This window comes from Diadema setosum, chromosome 17 (genome assembly GCF_964275005.1).
Source record: "Diadema setosum chromosome 17, eeDiaSeto1, whole genome shotgun sequence".
Lineage (NCBI taxonomy): Eukaryota > Metazoa > Echinodermata > Echinoidea > Diadematoida > Diadematidae > Diadema > Diadema setosum.
Genome location: NC_092701.1, coordinates 8,988,500 through 9,005,913, shown reverse-complemented (window position 1 = coordinate 9,005,913; position 17,414 = coordinate 8,988,500). Strand labels below are relative to the sequence as shown.

Below are 17,414 nucleotides of genomic sequence, written 5' to 3'. Positions count from 1 at the left end.
AAATCTCAAGAGTTTTTGCTCCAGCATTCACACACTAGCCGCGGTGCAAATCATCACACTATCTCTCAAGTTACCACTATACAAGTAATTCTGAAATAATCACAAATTTCTTAGGATTTCAGTCGCAATGCTGATTGCACTATTTAGAGTGAGGCTTTAAGTCCATACAGGCAAAATTCCTAAAATTTGAATCGCGGATGTAAATCTTGAGATTTGTATCCCGCTAATGTGCGTCAGTGTGGATCACACTAGTTTGTAATTATGGCATGCCGATATCAGTTCATTGACATATTGAAGTTCCCAACTACCTCTTACCCCTTCCCCCCCCCCCCCCTCCAGCTTGGGGGAAAACAGCATCTACACGTCCTTTTGCGAAGAATCATGGAAAAATTAGCGTGACATTTTGAACAAATGAGCCAGTGCCACAGGCCACGAGATGTTGTGGACACTCAAATAGCTTGCTTCCTTACTCTAATCTGGTTGATCAATCACGGAGAACCGATGATGCAAATTTTAGCCAAAGCTAATGTTGGAGCATCCATCCATCCCCCCCCCCCTTCCCCCCAGGGGAGATAAATGTGTGAAAACAGCACGTACTGGAACCACATGAGTAAACAGACTCACAATATTCTCCAACATCATCAGTCAGGGTTCGGACTGAGCCTTAAAGGTACCCTTCACCATTACAGTGGCTCTAATTGAGAAATTGCATAATTTTGCTGAATGAGCGATATGATGACATTCAGTACAGCACTGTTGGGGCAACAGAACCTTTATTTGGGGGGTAAAACAGCTCAGACAGGACATCACACAATCAAACAAAGGGATTTTCACCAAAATTTGAGATATGCAGTTCTGTCACCCAAGCAACTATTGGTAAAAAAAAACACTCAATACACCCAAATAAACAAAAGCTTTGAGAACTTCACCTTCCCTATCAAGAGATCTATAAAAAAATAATAATAATAATACCACACTCATAAACCATTCACTGAAATTAGTTTATTCCAACACTACTGTCTATGTGATATGTTGAGTACTGTAAATCCTGTCACTCTCAGATTTTTGCTACTTCAGAGTGCTAAGGATGGAATTTCAACCCTGACATTTTCCTAGCAATATCAGACACTCTGGTATCACAAGGAACATTTAGTTTGGATTTATCAGCCTGGAAACATTGTTGAATGTTACCTTTAACCCATTAAGGATGGGCTGATTTTGCTATAACACATATTTTCCATAGATTACTCGGGACTTGTCCTCAACAGGTCAAGACGGGGATGCAGAAAGGGCATTAACCATTCTTACACTGGCCAGAATCATTTATTTTGTGAGGAGTTATGGAAGCATATCGCTTTCTTAATTTAGAGTACTTGAAGCAGTATACACAAAAATCTCTTGCTAATATGAGACTGCTTGATTTCAAATACTTTCTCTTTCATTCTACATTTAAATGAAAACTACAAAATTGTGTTCACATAAAACAATGTATCCACATGCACACACACACAAAAAAAAAAATCTTCATGTTTCACTGTAACTTGAGAGGCCATATCTCTACAAGATTGTTTGTGACTAAAAAAAAAGCCCACTATTTGCCAAACATAGCAACAACTAATATGCAAACTGGGTGCCAACTTTCAATACATTTAGTGGGAACAGATGAATTGGAGATTTCATTGTGAGGTCCCCACTGGAGAAAAAAAAAAGAATCACTGTGAGTACATTAATTATGGGGTTTATGGTCTTCTAATGAATTCAGATTTGCAGAGGTTTCTTATCCAAATCCCCCTTCAATGTATTCTGCACTTCACCTGCCTCTTTCAGGACCATTTCTGGGGCTGGAAATTCACTCTGAATACAACAGTTTCTGACTTAATTTAGTTTAAGACCAAGATTGTATTAAAGGAAACCTCCGGATGATTTTCAGATATTACATTTGAACAACTATAAATTAGTCATAATGAGGACAGAGTTTCAGAATTTGTGGTAATTGGGAGGAAGAATAAGAATATGATGCAATATTTGGTACCCTGGGGTACCAAATGAAAATTCGCCATTTTGTTGAATTAATTATTTTTTTTTTCAGCGCTGTACCCTGGCTTACCAAAAAATGTGTCAAAATATTTTTTAGTATTATTTTAGTATTATTATGCACAAAAATGTTTTCTTATTTGTGATTATGCAACAATCAATGTATGCAACTGATAATTATTTTCTGCTCTGAACCTTTTTCTTTCGCATTTCATCTCTTATTATCGACCATTCGCGTACGTGTAGAAGATTATAAAGATGGCAGCCCCCATGATCAAATTTTGAAGAAATACAGTTGATTTGGGGGTGAATTTTCTGGGCTTTCGGTGATTTTTTTTTTTTCTGAAAATAAAAGTCACGGTAGATGATGTTTACAAAACGGTGTGGTGCTAGAAATTACTTCGAAAAACACCTATGGTGCTAGTTCATTGCGATGACTTTGCCTGGATACGCATGATAAATAATGGGCATGAGATGGCGCTATACAACGCAGTACCCCGGGTTACAACGGTACCTCGGTGTACGGCGTGCCGAATCATATTTTCAAAATTTAGAACAAATTGCAATGAACAATGATGATGACATGGCAGAGTCACCATAAGAATGTATGAGTTGGGGCTCAAGGAAGCAGAACAAAAGAAGAAGGCATGCATATATTATATACAGGTGAACTCGCAAGCAAGCGGTATTGCAATGGAATTATACTGCTACATTTCTGAAATATGTGAACCTCCTATGTCATCATCGTTGTTCAGTGTAATTTGTTCAAGGTTTTTCAAAGTATTGTTTCTCTGCTCAGGAACCACAATAAATTCCACAAATCTATACATGGAGTTGTCGATTTATGAACTACATGATGTGAAATTATGAAAATCGTCTGGAATGTCCCTTTAAACCTTTCATCTCCTACAGCTTTCTCATGATGTTAAACTCTAGTCCATTGTAGAAAACAAGTTTGGTTCCCCCCCCCCCCAAACCCGCTTTTGCATTGGAAGGCAAACTGGTAGTGTATTCTTTAATATCCAATTGCAAACTGGGTGATACTATATGAATACACAAAACACACACATACATGCATACAGGGGCAGCCACAGGCAGTCAACTTGTTTTCATGAGGGGCAGCTGTAGGCAGCTCAGGAGCTTAAGGGTTAACGCCTCTGCGAAAAAGCTTTACGGCAAAATACAAGCACAAAATTTGAAAACATTTCGTAAAACTGGCATCATAATGGGCAGCATCTGCTCTTAAAAATGGAACAAGAAAGGAAGAAAAAACAAAGTCATCGGCAGTCCCTGCACTCACAGCTATTTAAATGCTAATTAGAAGGAATGGGTGCCTGGGGCCCTTTTGCCCCTCCGCACGGTGCGATCATGATCAGAACTACTTGCAAACTTTCGGACATGATGCAAATTTGGGCACTCATTACCATGGCGAAATGGATGAAAACAACCTGCTGGGTGTGAAGAGCAGATGTTGGATCAAAACAAAACATATTTGGAAACCCAGGAAAAAAATATATATATATAACATAAATGGTATCCTGGGGTACAAAATAAAAATCAGCCATTTTGTTGAATTATTATTATTTTTTTTTAAAGGTTGTACCCCAGGTTGCCAAAAAGTGGGAAATTAAGGTCACAAAAGATAGCTAGCTGCAGCTAGCGCGCGCTAGCCACTGCACTGCACTGAAGCACACGCTATTGCTAGAACAACGTACCATGCATGCATAGTATAACAGGCAGTGGCATGGGAATGACTATGGTATACACGCACACACGGTGCATGCATTTCTCTGCGCTGTCCTCGAGTGGAGTGGACGTGAGGTGGCGCTACACAACATAGTACCCCAGGGTAACGTATGATGCATCATATAGGCCTATACGTATATATTGGCAAAGCTATCTGTAATGGTAAAGAGTTCAGTGCCAATACTCCAACAAACTGTTTGTGGCCTGCAGCAAACACGATATAAACTGCTATTTTCACAATATACAGATATTTTCGCGAATGAGAGGGTGACAGACATTTTCGCGAAATGTTGTTTTCGCGAACTGACACCAAGGTTATTGTAAATGCGCTATGAGCCTAACGCATGGCAACATTTTCGTGTGTTGTTAAATTCACAGTCCAACTGTGATTCGCAAAATTCACAAAAATTAAACCCTCACAGAAATAACAGCTTTTAATATGCAGTAACTGCCCATTGCATCAGTGACCAACATTTTCACCGTAACGGTCCAGGTGCCTCAAGAGAGCACCTTGAGTGTGAAATGTGAATTATTATTTTTGATATTCAGCTATGACATACAGAAAGACATACAAAATATACACTACATTAGACATTTTAGATATTACATAATATGCAACTTTTTATGCATAAGTTCCTTTTGCAAGGACTGGCCAAAACCAAGGGAGCAAAGATTGTGAGTACATTTTGTGTATCTTTCTCCCATTACATATCGTGGAAAAGCTCTGATATTTGCTCCTGCGACAATTGCTCCAGTCTTATTTTCTCCAAGGACTAAAGGTGTGATAGGGTTTTTTGGTTCAGTTTGATAGAGTTATGTTTGTCTGTAGGTTTTATGATTGGCTTAGCATGCAGATATTTCATAGGAGCAATTGTCACAAGAGAATATGTCATGGAATTAAAACATATCTAGAATAGCATCCTTTGTGTCAATTTTTTCCTCTACATATCAAATCACACAAGATATTCACAGAAAAATTCAAGCATGGCAAGGTGACTTTTATAAAGTTAAATTACACTTTAGTGCCAAACTTCATGGACTCATTGTGAATTTGCCAATCTCACTACCGTGGCCATCTTTGCATCAAACTGATCTGTATTGAGAATTTTATTTGAAAGATTGAATTACATGACGAGCTCTCACACTGCTCTCACAAAGTCTGAAAAAAAAAAAAACGAGATAAAGAAATGTTGAGAAGCTACAAGATGAGTTTTGCCTTGAATGTAATTTTGTGAAACTCAATACCTTCATTGCTGAAGGGTGATCAACAATCCATTTCAGCTCCGAAATAGCCATACATTGTACATGTCGTTTCCATGGCAACTGCATCGTCATGTCCATGCTAAATTTGGCTGCTTGGTGGACCATTACCCGGCAAAATGTGACAACAGCTGTTATGAAGCAAGCTGTAATCCCTGAAAGTCTTCACCATTCATCCGAATTAAATAAAGGATGGGATCTCTTTCGAGGAAATACAACTGGAGTATAATGTATTGGATAGTCTAGATTTCAGGCTGCCTTTTCTTTTCTTTTTCTCTAAGATCTTCACACTGCTGACAGCAGTGTATTGCACACATATACAGGCCTAAATGAATTGCTTCATCCTTACAACTCTAGCATCCAGCCCTTTCTTTGCAGACACATGTACTGTCCACACTGTATACAAAGCAAAAATATTTTTCAGTTGTTATGAGTGTACATGCATTTTCCAAGTCAGTGATATGATACATACTATTGTAGATATTCAACAAAGAAGAAATCAATTGAAGAGTGTGTAATGATTGGGCCTTGTGAATAATATGTGACTATCATAGCCCCTGGTAATGGAACCTACAACACTGATCATGTTCAACACCACCCAGCCAGCTCCTTAACACATATGTGTATAGGGACATAAGAAAATAATCTGATAATACAGCAAGTATATGTACAAAACAACAGAAAAACGGCACAGTTTTGAAGTCTGCACAAGGTTAGCTGGAAAAAAAGCCAGAGTAGAGTATCCTTTCCAACTACACGATGATTCCAATAAAGCCCCTATTTCTTTGTGACAAATTTGATTTTGACATTTTGATCAAGCGGAGAGTCTTTCACAGACTTGACCGCCTTCCAGAAAACAGCAAGCCCACAGGTCGTCTGCTGAGAACACCCCACAGATTCACTCATTTCAGCATGCAGTGTATTTTCTTTTCCTACCAGAGCTCGTACTTTTTGAATAGCATGCACTGAGATAGCAACAAACAAGGGCTAAATTGATGAGCTTCCTGCTGTCTTTATGGGAAAGTCGCTGCGTCCGAAGTCTGGCGGCAAATCTAATAAAGGAAAACCAGCAATAGTACTCATTCCACATTGTACTGGACCCCTCTAGTAGTAGAGCAAAACTAGGGTAAACCTTAATTGTGCACGTACATTTCTACTGCATCCCTGTGGAGGCATGTTTTTTGAGTCCATATGCATGATTTTCTTCAGAGAAAAGACAGTAGTCAAACTGCCATGTTCATGGAGTAAAAGATTTACTAGACTGCTCACCTGTAGATGGGATGCTGCATCAGAATTAATCTGTCTTGGTCCCAATCCCAGTCCTTCTTCTGAAATGAGAAAAATTATAATATCAACAATAATACTAAATCATCAGCATCATGACAATAATGATGATGACGATAATAATAATAATAATAATAATAATAATAATAATAACAATAATAATAATAATAATAATAACAATAATAATAATGATAATACTAATAATAATAATGATAATAACAATAATAATAATAATAATAACAATAATAATAATGATAATACTAATAATAATAATGATAATAACAATAATAATAATAACAAGAATAATATGAACAAGAATAATAATAATAGTAATAATGATAATAATAATAATGATAATGATAATAATAATAATAATGATAACAATAAATAATAATAATAATAATAATAATAATAATAATAATAATAATAATAATAATAATAATAATAATAATAATAATAATAATAATAATAATAATTTTAATGACAAGTTATGGAATCACAGTCTCATGTTTGCATCATGAATTCATCTTTTTTTCTGAGGAAGGGTGGGGGTGAACATTTGCATTCAGTGGACAAAGTAAGAGAAAGAGCAACAGCTCTGGTAAAAAATGCAAGTAAAAATTGCACAAAGTATTGTAACACCTTCAGGAAAGAAAGTCAGTTGACACAGTGTTCATATAATTCCTATTTGCTGTATATAAAAATATCAGGAATATACTTCCTGGAGAGATATACAGTAGTTTCTTCCAGACTTTCTAAAATGATACAATAGAGATATCATGTCAGAACTCATATTGATATTATAACATCTGAAAATTCATTAAGAAAAAAACAGTGCAATCTAATATTTCTGTAGAATATCATCGCTCTACTTTTATAAATCAGGTCAACAATAATGAAGTCAGAGTCTAAGATGAGAGACTAACATCGGAGGGGCCATGCATAACTTTTTCCCCCCGCTGGATGTGAAGGATTTAATGTTATCATTTAATGACGTCTTGATTGGAGCCTTCACATTGATGAGTTCGGCAGGGCCTGGAGAACATACAGTCATCATGACCACCTGACGGTACCTGCTAGTCTTCACACTTAAACCCAAAACAATGAACTTGATAGGTAAGAGGGGCATGTAACTTTGGAGGTAGCGCATATTTCTGATGGCCCTAAATATCAGTGATCACAGCAACATTTTGTATCTTCTGGATACCTTTTTTTTATAGTGTCCAAACTAAGATTACAAAATATACTGTTACATAAAATTGATGAATTTGTAAAGAAACTAAGATTACAAAATATACTATTACATAAAATTTATGAATTTGCAAGAAGGTATCAACTCTATTTCTACAAAAGGATGCATAATGACCTCATCTGAGACTAACTTTGCTGCAGCCAAACCATGAACATGTGATCCTATCAAACAAAAAAAGTAAAATCAGTGAAAATCTGAATCACAGCAAACTACAGGAATCAAACCAGTGTTTTCTCTGAGCTCTGTCTTCTGTTGAATCGAGTTTACAGAATATACACTTTAACTCAGGCTACATGTACATCCTGAGCTGTACAGTCTGGAAGACTGAGACTACACAGTTGTATCATGCAACAGATATTACCCCATGATCACATGATTCATGTTTTGTCTTTACCTTGTCCTGTTATTACAGCATGTGCAGGTTTGCCTCTAATTTGCGTCATGAGACGCAGATTGGACGTGAGACAGACGGCTACAACCCATCTTTCGCAGCTTAAAGCGTCAACGATTAACGTTTGACTACAGGAAGGGTACATGAATCATGACTTCAAGGTCAGGGTGGGGGAGGGGGAGGGGGAGAATGATACCAATTTTGCTGCTATACAAATAATGCACAGGTGACAGTGCATTGGCAAAGATGCAGCGCACTCAAGGGTACTACAATGGTGTAACATTTGCAACATTGTGAATACTCAAGAGTGAGCTGCATTTCTTCTTATGTCACAAACTTGAACCTGTGCATTATTTGTTTTATAAAATGGGTCTAAGAACTATTTACCTCTATGGACTATCAGTCAGCTAGCCTATGTACACAGAACTATTTACCTCTATGGACTATCAGTCAGTTAGCCTACATGTACACAGAACTTGCTCAAAAGCCAAGAAGTCCGAAGAAGTGTTCCAAACACACTGAACACAAACTTAGAAATTGCAACTGATTGAAAATTGCCCTACATCGACGTATATAAGCATGTCAATGTAGGGCAATTTGTCAATCAGTTGCAATGAAAACATCTCGACGGAAGAATTTCATGAATTTGAACTTAGAAATTGTTTACAGTAAATACTTACAGTGTGCACTGCTAAAGTAACTATGTACATTGTGACGTCATGAGCACGCAGTTATACTTTTTGCTGCAAACTTTTCACGCCCATGCATATTAGTAAGAAAATGAAGAGTGCACATGTGACATATTTCAGCATTTGTGATTGGCTACATTCTTGAACCCAGTTTATAATGCATAATAACTCAGCCCTCTCTCTTCTATTTCTCCCACAACTATTGTTACAATTTATTACTTCTACTACAGCTACTACTGCTACAACTATGCCTACTACCACAATTACAACTACCACTGCTACTAACACAAACACAAGACCACAACTACATTTATACTATTACTACTACTTCTGCTAAGTAACTGCTACTGTAAAAGTGGGAATTTTTAGATTTTCATGAATATCGCATGCTTTAACTCCATGGACACAAAACATAAAATAGTGTTTCATATATGTTTCTGTGAGTAACTCAGCAAGGGCTTTTCTGCCAAAACTCTCATGAACTCATAGCGAAAAGCAAAACAAATTTTCTTACTGATTGGCTATTACACATATGATTTCCTCAATATTGACAGCAAAGCCATAACACAAATCAAGGCTATTTCTGTCACACATTCCATCTGTGTACACTCTGTTCTGAGACAATCCAAGACTTTCTCACTGCAGACAATTTTCAACACTTGTATCCCACTGTTTCTGACAAATCAAGATTTTTCATTTTTTTTTAATTTAATTACATATACAAAAAAAAAAGAATACGTATAAGGACAAGGCCATGTGGAGACACACAATAATCTTACCTTTCTCTTTTTCCGTAGTACAACTCTGATTCCATCGACTGATATCACCAAGTTCACTTTCTTCTTCTTGATTCCTTTGGCTTTGAATTCATACTGGAAGGATAAGATATGAGAACAACAAAAAAATAAACATAAAACGAAAATAAACAAAATTTGAGATAGCACAATATGAATTCAACAAAAAAATTGAATGTACGAGCCGAGTAGTCACAGGACTTCAACCACCGTTTGCTTCAGCACTGCTTGACTTGGCATCAAAATGGAAGCATAAACCTGGTTGAAACTTGTTCCTTTGGCTCACTTGATTATAAAGCATTGATAGCATAATTTGAGCTAATTCATCAACACATCCATTGGTGTGTGCTATTATCACTGATTCAAACGCAAATGTTCTGAAACTAACCATCAGTTAAATGGAAATTCTGAACCAGTTAAAAGTCAGTCTGGTGAAAATAATTATGAGCACAGCAGTAAAAATTTGATTAAAATCTAGCAAAAAAAAAAGAGAGAAAACTTATGAAATTTTGCCACTCTTGATCAGTCAACATAAATATGCAAATAAGCGAGTTGATGATGTCATCACCTCATAAAGCACTAATAAGCTAACTGCTTGTACACAAAATCTTGAAATTTCCACTTTATACTAGCACAGAAAGAGTTAAAGACAATACTGTATACGCGGTTATTTTCGCGAGGGTTTTATTTTCGTGAATTTCGCGAGCTTCGGGCTGATCGCGAAATTAAAAACACGCGAAAATATTACCCCCTCATACCTTATGTACAAATCGATGACAAAATGCATCCAACGCACGCTGGCCGCGCCGGACGACCAGAGAGCGGCTGTTACACTGGCCAGTACGTACACATACATACTAGAGTACCTCGTAATAACGGCCAGTACGTTCTTGTAGTAATCATGCCTTGGTAATTTTTACTAGTATGTGCTTTTCGCCAGCTTTTGGGCAATTCAATTAAGCCACAGTGAGTTAATTAGCCTCTTCCGAGAGATACTAGTACACACTTCACTTCAAAGTAAGCCTACTAACGTTAGAACTACTGTCCTAGTACGACAACAGCCTGCATGCAGGGCTCCGGTTTACGTTTTTACAACTACGGTATACGCTCACTGTGATTGCAGTGTGCTTCCCTGTCTTATCGTGGACTCGCCCTGCATGTCGGTCAGGCTAGTGCGGTCAATGCCTTTTTTGTTCAGCAGGTGAAAAAAATCTCTTCATGTTCAGAGGGACTCATAACAACACAGCAAATACAATGTTGTCGCCAACGCTTATTTAAGGTGTATACCCACTTCAGTTTGATGGGCGTACCCGATTGTGTGGCTCTTCCATACACGTGGTTAACATTGTGTGTGTCTACTCTGACACTATATGTAGCCAGGGAATTGATCATCGAGACTGCAAGATGTGTGCAAATCCGATGGGTGCGGCGCGGGTGTGTGTGTGTTCGTAAAAAGACGAGTTTCTGAGGGAAAATCGTGACATTTTATCGTTAGTTACTAGTATTGTTTCATTTTATAAATCTTCTGCTGTGTCTTTTCTATTGTCATGTTTGGGAAGTCACAATGTACTAGTAAATGGAAAAACGTTAGGAGTACGTTGGCAAGTGTTTGGACGTGTTGCTCGGGCTTGGTAGTAGACACTACTGCTAATATCAATCGCGAATTTAACAACACGCGAAAATGCCGCTGATACCGTGATTCGCGAAAATATCTGTACGCGAAAATATTGGCGTATACAGTACGCTATCTGGGCAAGTTGCAGCTACCGGTACATACACAACAAACATACAAGAAAAAGGGAGGATCAAATTCAGGCAACTTTAAAGGGTGTGTACAGTTCTGGTCGAGGTGAGGATTTAGCTTTTAACGTTTTGCGAGATATTCAGAAACCACTCTATGAGACGTCAAAGAGCATGCAATTCTAAGGGGGATCAAAAGTTTATTTGATGAAAATCGGTTTTGAAATGGCTGAGATATCCAAAAACAAGGTGAAACAAAGAGATCCTAATAAAAGGCGTGGTCTATCGCCTTTTATTATTATCACTTTTTTGGATATCTCGGCCATTTGAAAACCCAATTTTCATCAAATAAACATTGAATCCTTCTTAAAATTACATGCTCTTTAATATTTCATAAGAGGTTTCTCATTATCTCACTTAGGAATGTTCAAAACATGAATCTCCACCTCAACCAGTACTGTACAGTCCCTTTAATCCGACGCCCTAAACCTGAAGTATTTCAGTGGTCATTTGTGGTTACAGTTGGCCAGGCACTGCTGGACTTGGCTATTCATCTGGAAAATGAAAGCTCATTCGCAAACTAATTGATCCAGCAGGATATTATAAATCATCACAACACATTTCAAATGGTCCATAGAGACCCCTAGTAACCAAATATGGGGTGGGGGGGGGGTGGAGGAGTTCAAGGATTTCGAAAACCAATGAAGCAAAAAAAGACTGTAAAGAAAGACTGGATGTGTTAAAAGGTGACACACAATATCAGTATGCTGATTTTTGTGATCAATTTTTCATACTGTGTACCAACCGCAGTTTGTTTTTAGCTACTAACTTGTGGGCTTATAATCTATTTCGAACATATTGCAGTTCTCTCACTGTTTAATTTTCCTACCCAGACTACATGCGTAAATTTTCCTACAAAAATGAACAGCAACAATCAATGTAACAAATTTGGGGTTAAAAATGATAGTTTAACTATCTAAAGAAATTAGAAAAGAAGAAAAAGAAAGCTACTGTCTTCTTTGCAGACAGCAGCAGCACTAGCACATACGTGATCATTCACAACATGTGCAATTCACCTGAAGGCAAAAAAAAGGCATCCTTCTTTTAATCTACCAACAATCTGAACAGATTTATAAACTTTCTTCCAGACTTTACTGAAAGTCTGCCCTAGCATCATCCCTCGTCTTCCATTTAATCAAGACACCTGTCCCGGAGCTCCTGCTATCACCAAGGACACAGACGGTTGCCATGGCAGCAACATCCATTAGTATTCCATCCTGATGGTATTCATGAGTGGCAACATCCATTTATTAGCTCTTCCTTGCCATTGGGGAGAGCTAAGCACAGCAATACATCACTTTTGGAGACTGGATCATGCCTGTGTCATCCAGCATCCCCAAGGCCGCAGTACTTTGAAGGCCGTGCTGCCTAACTCTGCCCTTGAAATACACATTCAGCTTCACTGTTGTCATGCTAATTACATCATGCAGAGAACAGAGCTCAGAGCAAGGTAACATGTCACAGTAAACTGTATCGCCAAAGCAGAACACCAGTACATCCCAGGTCATGTATATTCCACTCCCTAACCTCACCTTGCCAGGGTGACGTGAAATGAAGCCATAGTTTGTCTGGCACTGAAGAAGACTGCAGCCTATTTCTTCAAAGATTGAGACATTAGCGGCGTTTAAATTGCCACCAAAAAAGAAGATAATCACAAACTTTTCTCATGGACCTAGTAGGTCCATGCTTTTCTGAACATTCCAGTTTCTAGTCGGAAGTTGACAGGCAACTACCAGTATAAGTGGGGGGGGGGGGGAATGAAATTTTTAAAAAAAAAACATTCTCATGCATGCACATTCCTAGCCAAAACACCAGAAAGAGTCTTTTTCTTACAGTTTAAATGAAGCAATGTAAAACCATTTCATTTTGTTTGTTTTTTGTTTGTTTGTTTTTTGCTTGCTTTGTTAATGTCCCTCTTTTGGGCACTGACTGGACTGAGGACAAAGTGTACAAGAGTTAGAGTGGATATGGTGATGAAGAGAAGCTTATGAGTATTAAAAAAAGACAGAAAAGTTTAAACATTTTGAGAAGATGAAAAGTTTAAGGAGCAACTGAGGAAAGAAATTCTCCAGTAAAATGTTTCTCACTGCACCTTGAAAGATGCAAGGCCAGAAGGAAAACAACTTAAGAAATAAAGGAGCTTATCTTTTGCTGCAAGATTTGTTTTGTGGCAAATGATAACTAGCTGCCTAATCACCCATTGCTATTTGACTAATGTGAGAAAGATGATGTTGCACTCAACCATGGGTTCATTAGTGAGGGACAACCTAATCTACACAGTATGTGTGGATATCAGACAATTGCAAACAGCTGAGATTTGGTGTGTTGCCATTTTGTGCGATGTTTTTGTGTTGATGTTTTCAAATGTGCTCTCAAATTTTAATTTTTCCTTGCTTAGCACATCTGTCTATATGTCAACAACAGAAGCTCTCTCTTATTTTGGGGGTATTTTGGGTAATTATCATGTTTTCAGAAAATGCCCACAGGAAATTGAAAACATATTTTTCAGTTGATTTCACAGATCAATTTAATTCTGCTGGATCCCCCCATAAAAATACTTGCTTTAAAGAAAAACAACCCCTTGAAATAATAACTGCCAAATACATCACATTATTTGCTTGTTTATAGAGTATTAAAACTTTGATGATGACTTCTTCATGGTTCTGTAGTGGACAGTAACTGTGCATTTTTTTAATGTGGACAAGCAAATTAATTAAAAAAAATTATTATAACCAACTAAAGATCACATACAGACTGAAATAGTCCCAACATATTTCCGAGTATGTGGAATTAGTGCTACCATGTTTCACTCGTGGTAAATCCTATGTTAAAAACACTATTTATGTCTCAAATCTATGTGCACATATCTTATTAGTAATTATGAATAACTATGAATCATTATAAATTATGAATCATTATGCATAATTCCTTCTCACGTTTCATATTGAAACAAGATTTCAGTATATACCTGACAGATTGTCAAAAAGTGTGTTCCAAAGCAATCTCTTTTTTTCTTTTTCCTTTTTTGTGCCCCCAGTAATTTAGTGCAAGCCCTCAAAACACTGCATTACAATGCACAGTCAATATCAAGACACAAGTTCTCAAAAACAAAAATATTAAAGTGGTATATGATTCATACTTATTTACCCATGAGAGCATCCTAATGAAACAAGAGGCCTTTCCAGGAATACATGGTGTTACTGCAAACCTCTCCACCTCATCTTAATGAGCATTTGCAGCTTGGTCATGCATTTGAGCTCTGTCCTGAATAATCTTGCATTTTGAAAAATTCTCAGACTCTCCCTACACTAAATGCAGACTCTGAGGCTCAAGACTTCATTGGCAAGGAACTCCTGATTTGCTTGGCTCAGTGTTTGACCTGGAATAATTCAAGACTGCTAAATGATTTTTTTTTTTTTCAAAAACTTGAAAGAACAAGAACTTGGGGAAAGTGCTTCGGAGAGATAATGAAATATCGACTGCACGAGAGATCGTGCAGAAGACAGGAAGATGGTGTTAGATTGAGGTTCGAGTGCATGTCAGTCAAACACACTTTGCTCGAGGGCAGGACAGCTGGCGGAAATAGATGTGCCGGTCTGTAGAGGGACGCTGGTAATAGCATTGAAGAGTGCACCCCTTCCTTGGATCTCAAGCTTCCTACCACCGTTCGCCGAACCGCAAAAATGCGGGAAGGAACCAAAGAGCGGAAGGATAGCTTCATCTGATTTCTTCCCACACATCGCATCGACTGAGCAGCATCGATAAGGGCCCCGAACTCTCCAGGCTCATTGCAGAAGTTCCAAAAGTTTGGGGTCATTTATCTCTCACCGTGGGAAGGGGGAAAGCACGACGTGACCACGGATCACCGAGTGTCATTAGCGTTCAGAGAGTCGAGCGCAGATATCGAGATCAACGGGATGTAATCTTGGTGACTTTGATGACACGTTTAATTAGCGGTCTATATCTAAATGCTTCTCGGATTAAAAGTATCATTTTCATTCCTGAATTTTCTTCCATGTTCCAAAGACTACATATCAATCAGCATGCCTTCAGTCTGATGTTCCAAGATTTGCTTTCAATATCAGGATGCCATGTACGTATTTTTCTTCTTCTTTTTTTTTTCCATTCACAGTAGATCACACACATTCCACGTTAATAATTTCCATCAATACCAAACGGACCTCAAGGTGAAAGGATATCAAAATGTTGAAATGAGACCTTGAGCTTCAAATTAATTTGTTAACTGATGGCGACGTGTGAAGGGCTGTCACAGCGGCATCTCATCTTTCACTACCTTCAGATTAATTGCACTCGCCAATTTTTTTTTAATTCAACGTGATATCTGTTGAAGATCACAGGATATGATATCTTCCTACACTCCACCCCCTCTCACCCACGCACTCTGCATCTACACTACAAGATTTATAACAGACATATATTGATGTAAGAGATGAAAGTGTAGATATTTGATGACCTAAGGTTTTTTTTCTCTCTCTCTCTTTATTTGCCTGACCATGAAGAAACTCACATTCTCCATGAAACACTTGATTAAGTTCAAATACCCTGATTCCACTCTATGGAAGAAAGGTGCAAAGACTGCTATGGCATTGACTAAATTCATTAAAACAATGTGGCTACGTTGTCTTGTGCACCTGTTACTTACACAGTAGCATGTGCCCTGGAGCATTTACAAAATACAGGGTCAAAGGTTACATTATTATACACACTGGATATGAACTTTACCTTGGGCTGTTACAGAGATACGTCATGTTCGGGCACAATTGGCCATTTATGTGTTAATTCTACCGTGTAAAATGTTTCGCTTACATTCTAGAAAGTACACCGCTTCTCCAGAGTGCTGGAAAAAATGATTTTAAAAAAGACAAGATATATCTTTTTGCTGTTTTTAGTTGATCATAATTGTGTTTTGACCTTCGATTCTCGCATTATGTGATGGCTATTCAGGACAGAGATTGAGTGATTGGGAAAGGAAGAAAGAGACATTATGACTGTGTGTTAAGTCCTGATATATCTTCTTTTTTATATTCTCTTTGAGAGAGAAAAAATGGATAATTACCTCAAGCATTGACTATATATCTATCTGAGATATTTCTGGAACTAGACTGACAACTTTCTGGGATACGTAATGGCTTAAAGGTCCTGTTTACGTTTGGGAGCAGTGATTTAAAAAGTGTTCAAGATATAATTTTCGATGCATGTGTAGGTCAGTTGTATCACAAAAGATCCTACCATATAAAATTTTTGCAATAAAGCCTAAAATAAAAGGAGATATCACTATATTTTCTTATTAAACCATAACTGCAGACAGTTTAGTCTGGAAACATCTTTTATTATATCTATTGTTCACATTTTGTATAGTGTTGAGCAATACTGAACATTACACTGGTTCAAATTTTTACCTCGTTGTTTCTATCCCTAACTCATATTTTAGAACTATTTTGAAGCAGTAATGCTGGGTATTTGTTTCATCTGCAAATGGTAAATTATGCCTTCAAAGTAGACCAGAATTTGCCTCCTTCTCCTTCATCTTCTCCCTTCTGAATGTCATCCCGGGCAGCTACGTCTCTTCGTGAGTCATGTGTATACACGAGTGAACATTCGCATGGTGTCCCCCTCGCTTGCCATGATGCAGTTTATGGGCCATATTTGTCTTCCCCCAAATGTCAACAGACTCTTTTGACAACCTCTGTGGCGTCTGCTTTTGAAACGTTTTAATCAAAGTGCGCCCTAGGCGAGTGAAGTCAACGTGTTCGACCAGAATCCATTCTCCTTCGCCCCCCCCCCTTTTTTTTTCTCTCTCTCTTTCGTTTATTCTTCTTCTCAACTGGGTGATGTAGGCAATGTTGACTGCTATATTTGCTAACAGTGTTTTGATTTAACACCTAATTGTATTTCAGGTTTTTTTTTTGGTATTGGGGAAAATCGTTTTGGCAAACCTGGAATTTTGACTGCTGGGTGAGCAGGCGGCTGCAGACATTCAGTCTTTTCTCCGTCATCATCGTGTTATTTTACTGGGGGTTGTCAGCATTGGGGAGGCACGGAAAGGGAGAAGCTGAGCTGTGAGCCGAGCTTCGTCACTACCCTACATCTCCTGAGCCTCTGCCTCATGTTTGTGAATCACAATCAAAACAATTGGAGGTGGG

At 37.9% G+C, this 17,414-nt stretch overlaps 1 protein-coding gene across 1 annotated transcript in view; it reads right to left on the bottom strand.

Moving 5' to 3' along the window:
* Nucleotides 1–17,414, bottom strand: part of LOC140241150 (uncharacterized) — a 150,071-nt gene that overhangs the window by 81,480 nt on the left and 51,177 nt on the right. The window contains exons 4-5 of the mRNA XM_072320910.1: nucleotides 9,436–9,528; nucleotides 6,310–6,368 (exon numbers count right to left, since the gene is read on the bottom strand). Of these exons, the coding sequence (XP_072177011.1) occupies nucleotides 6,310–6,368; nucleotides 9,436–9,528 (152 nt within the window). The remainder of the gene's footprint in view (nucleotides 1–6,309; nucleotides 6,369–9,435; nucleotides 9,529–17,414) is intronic.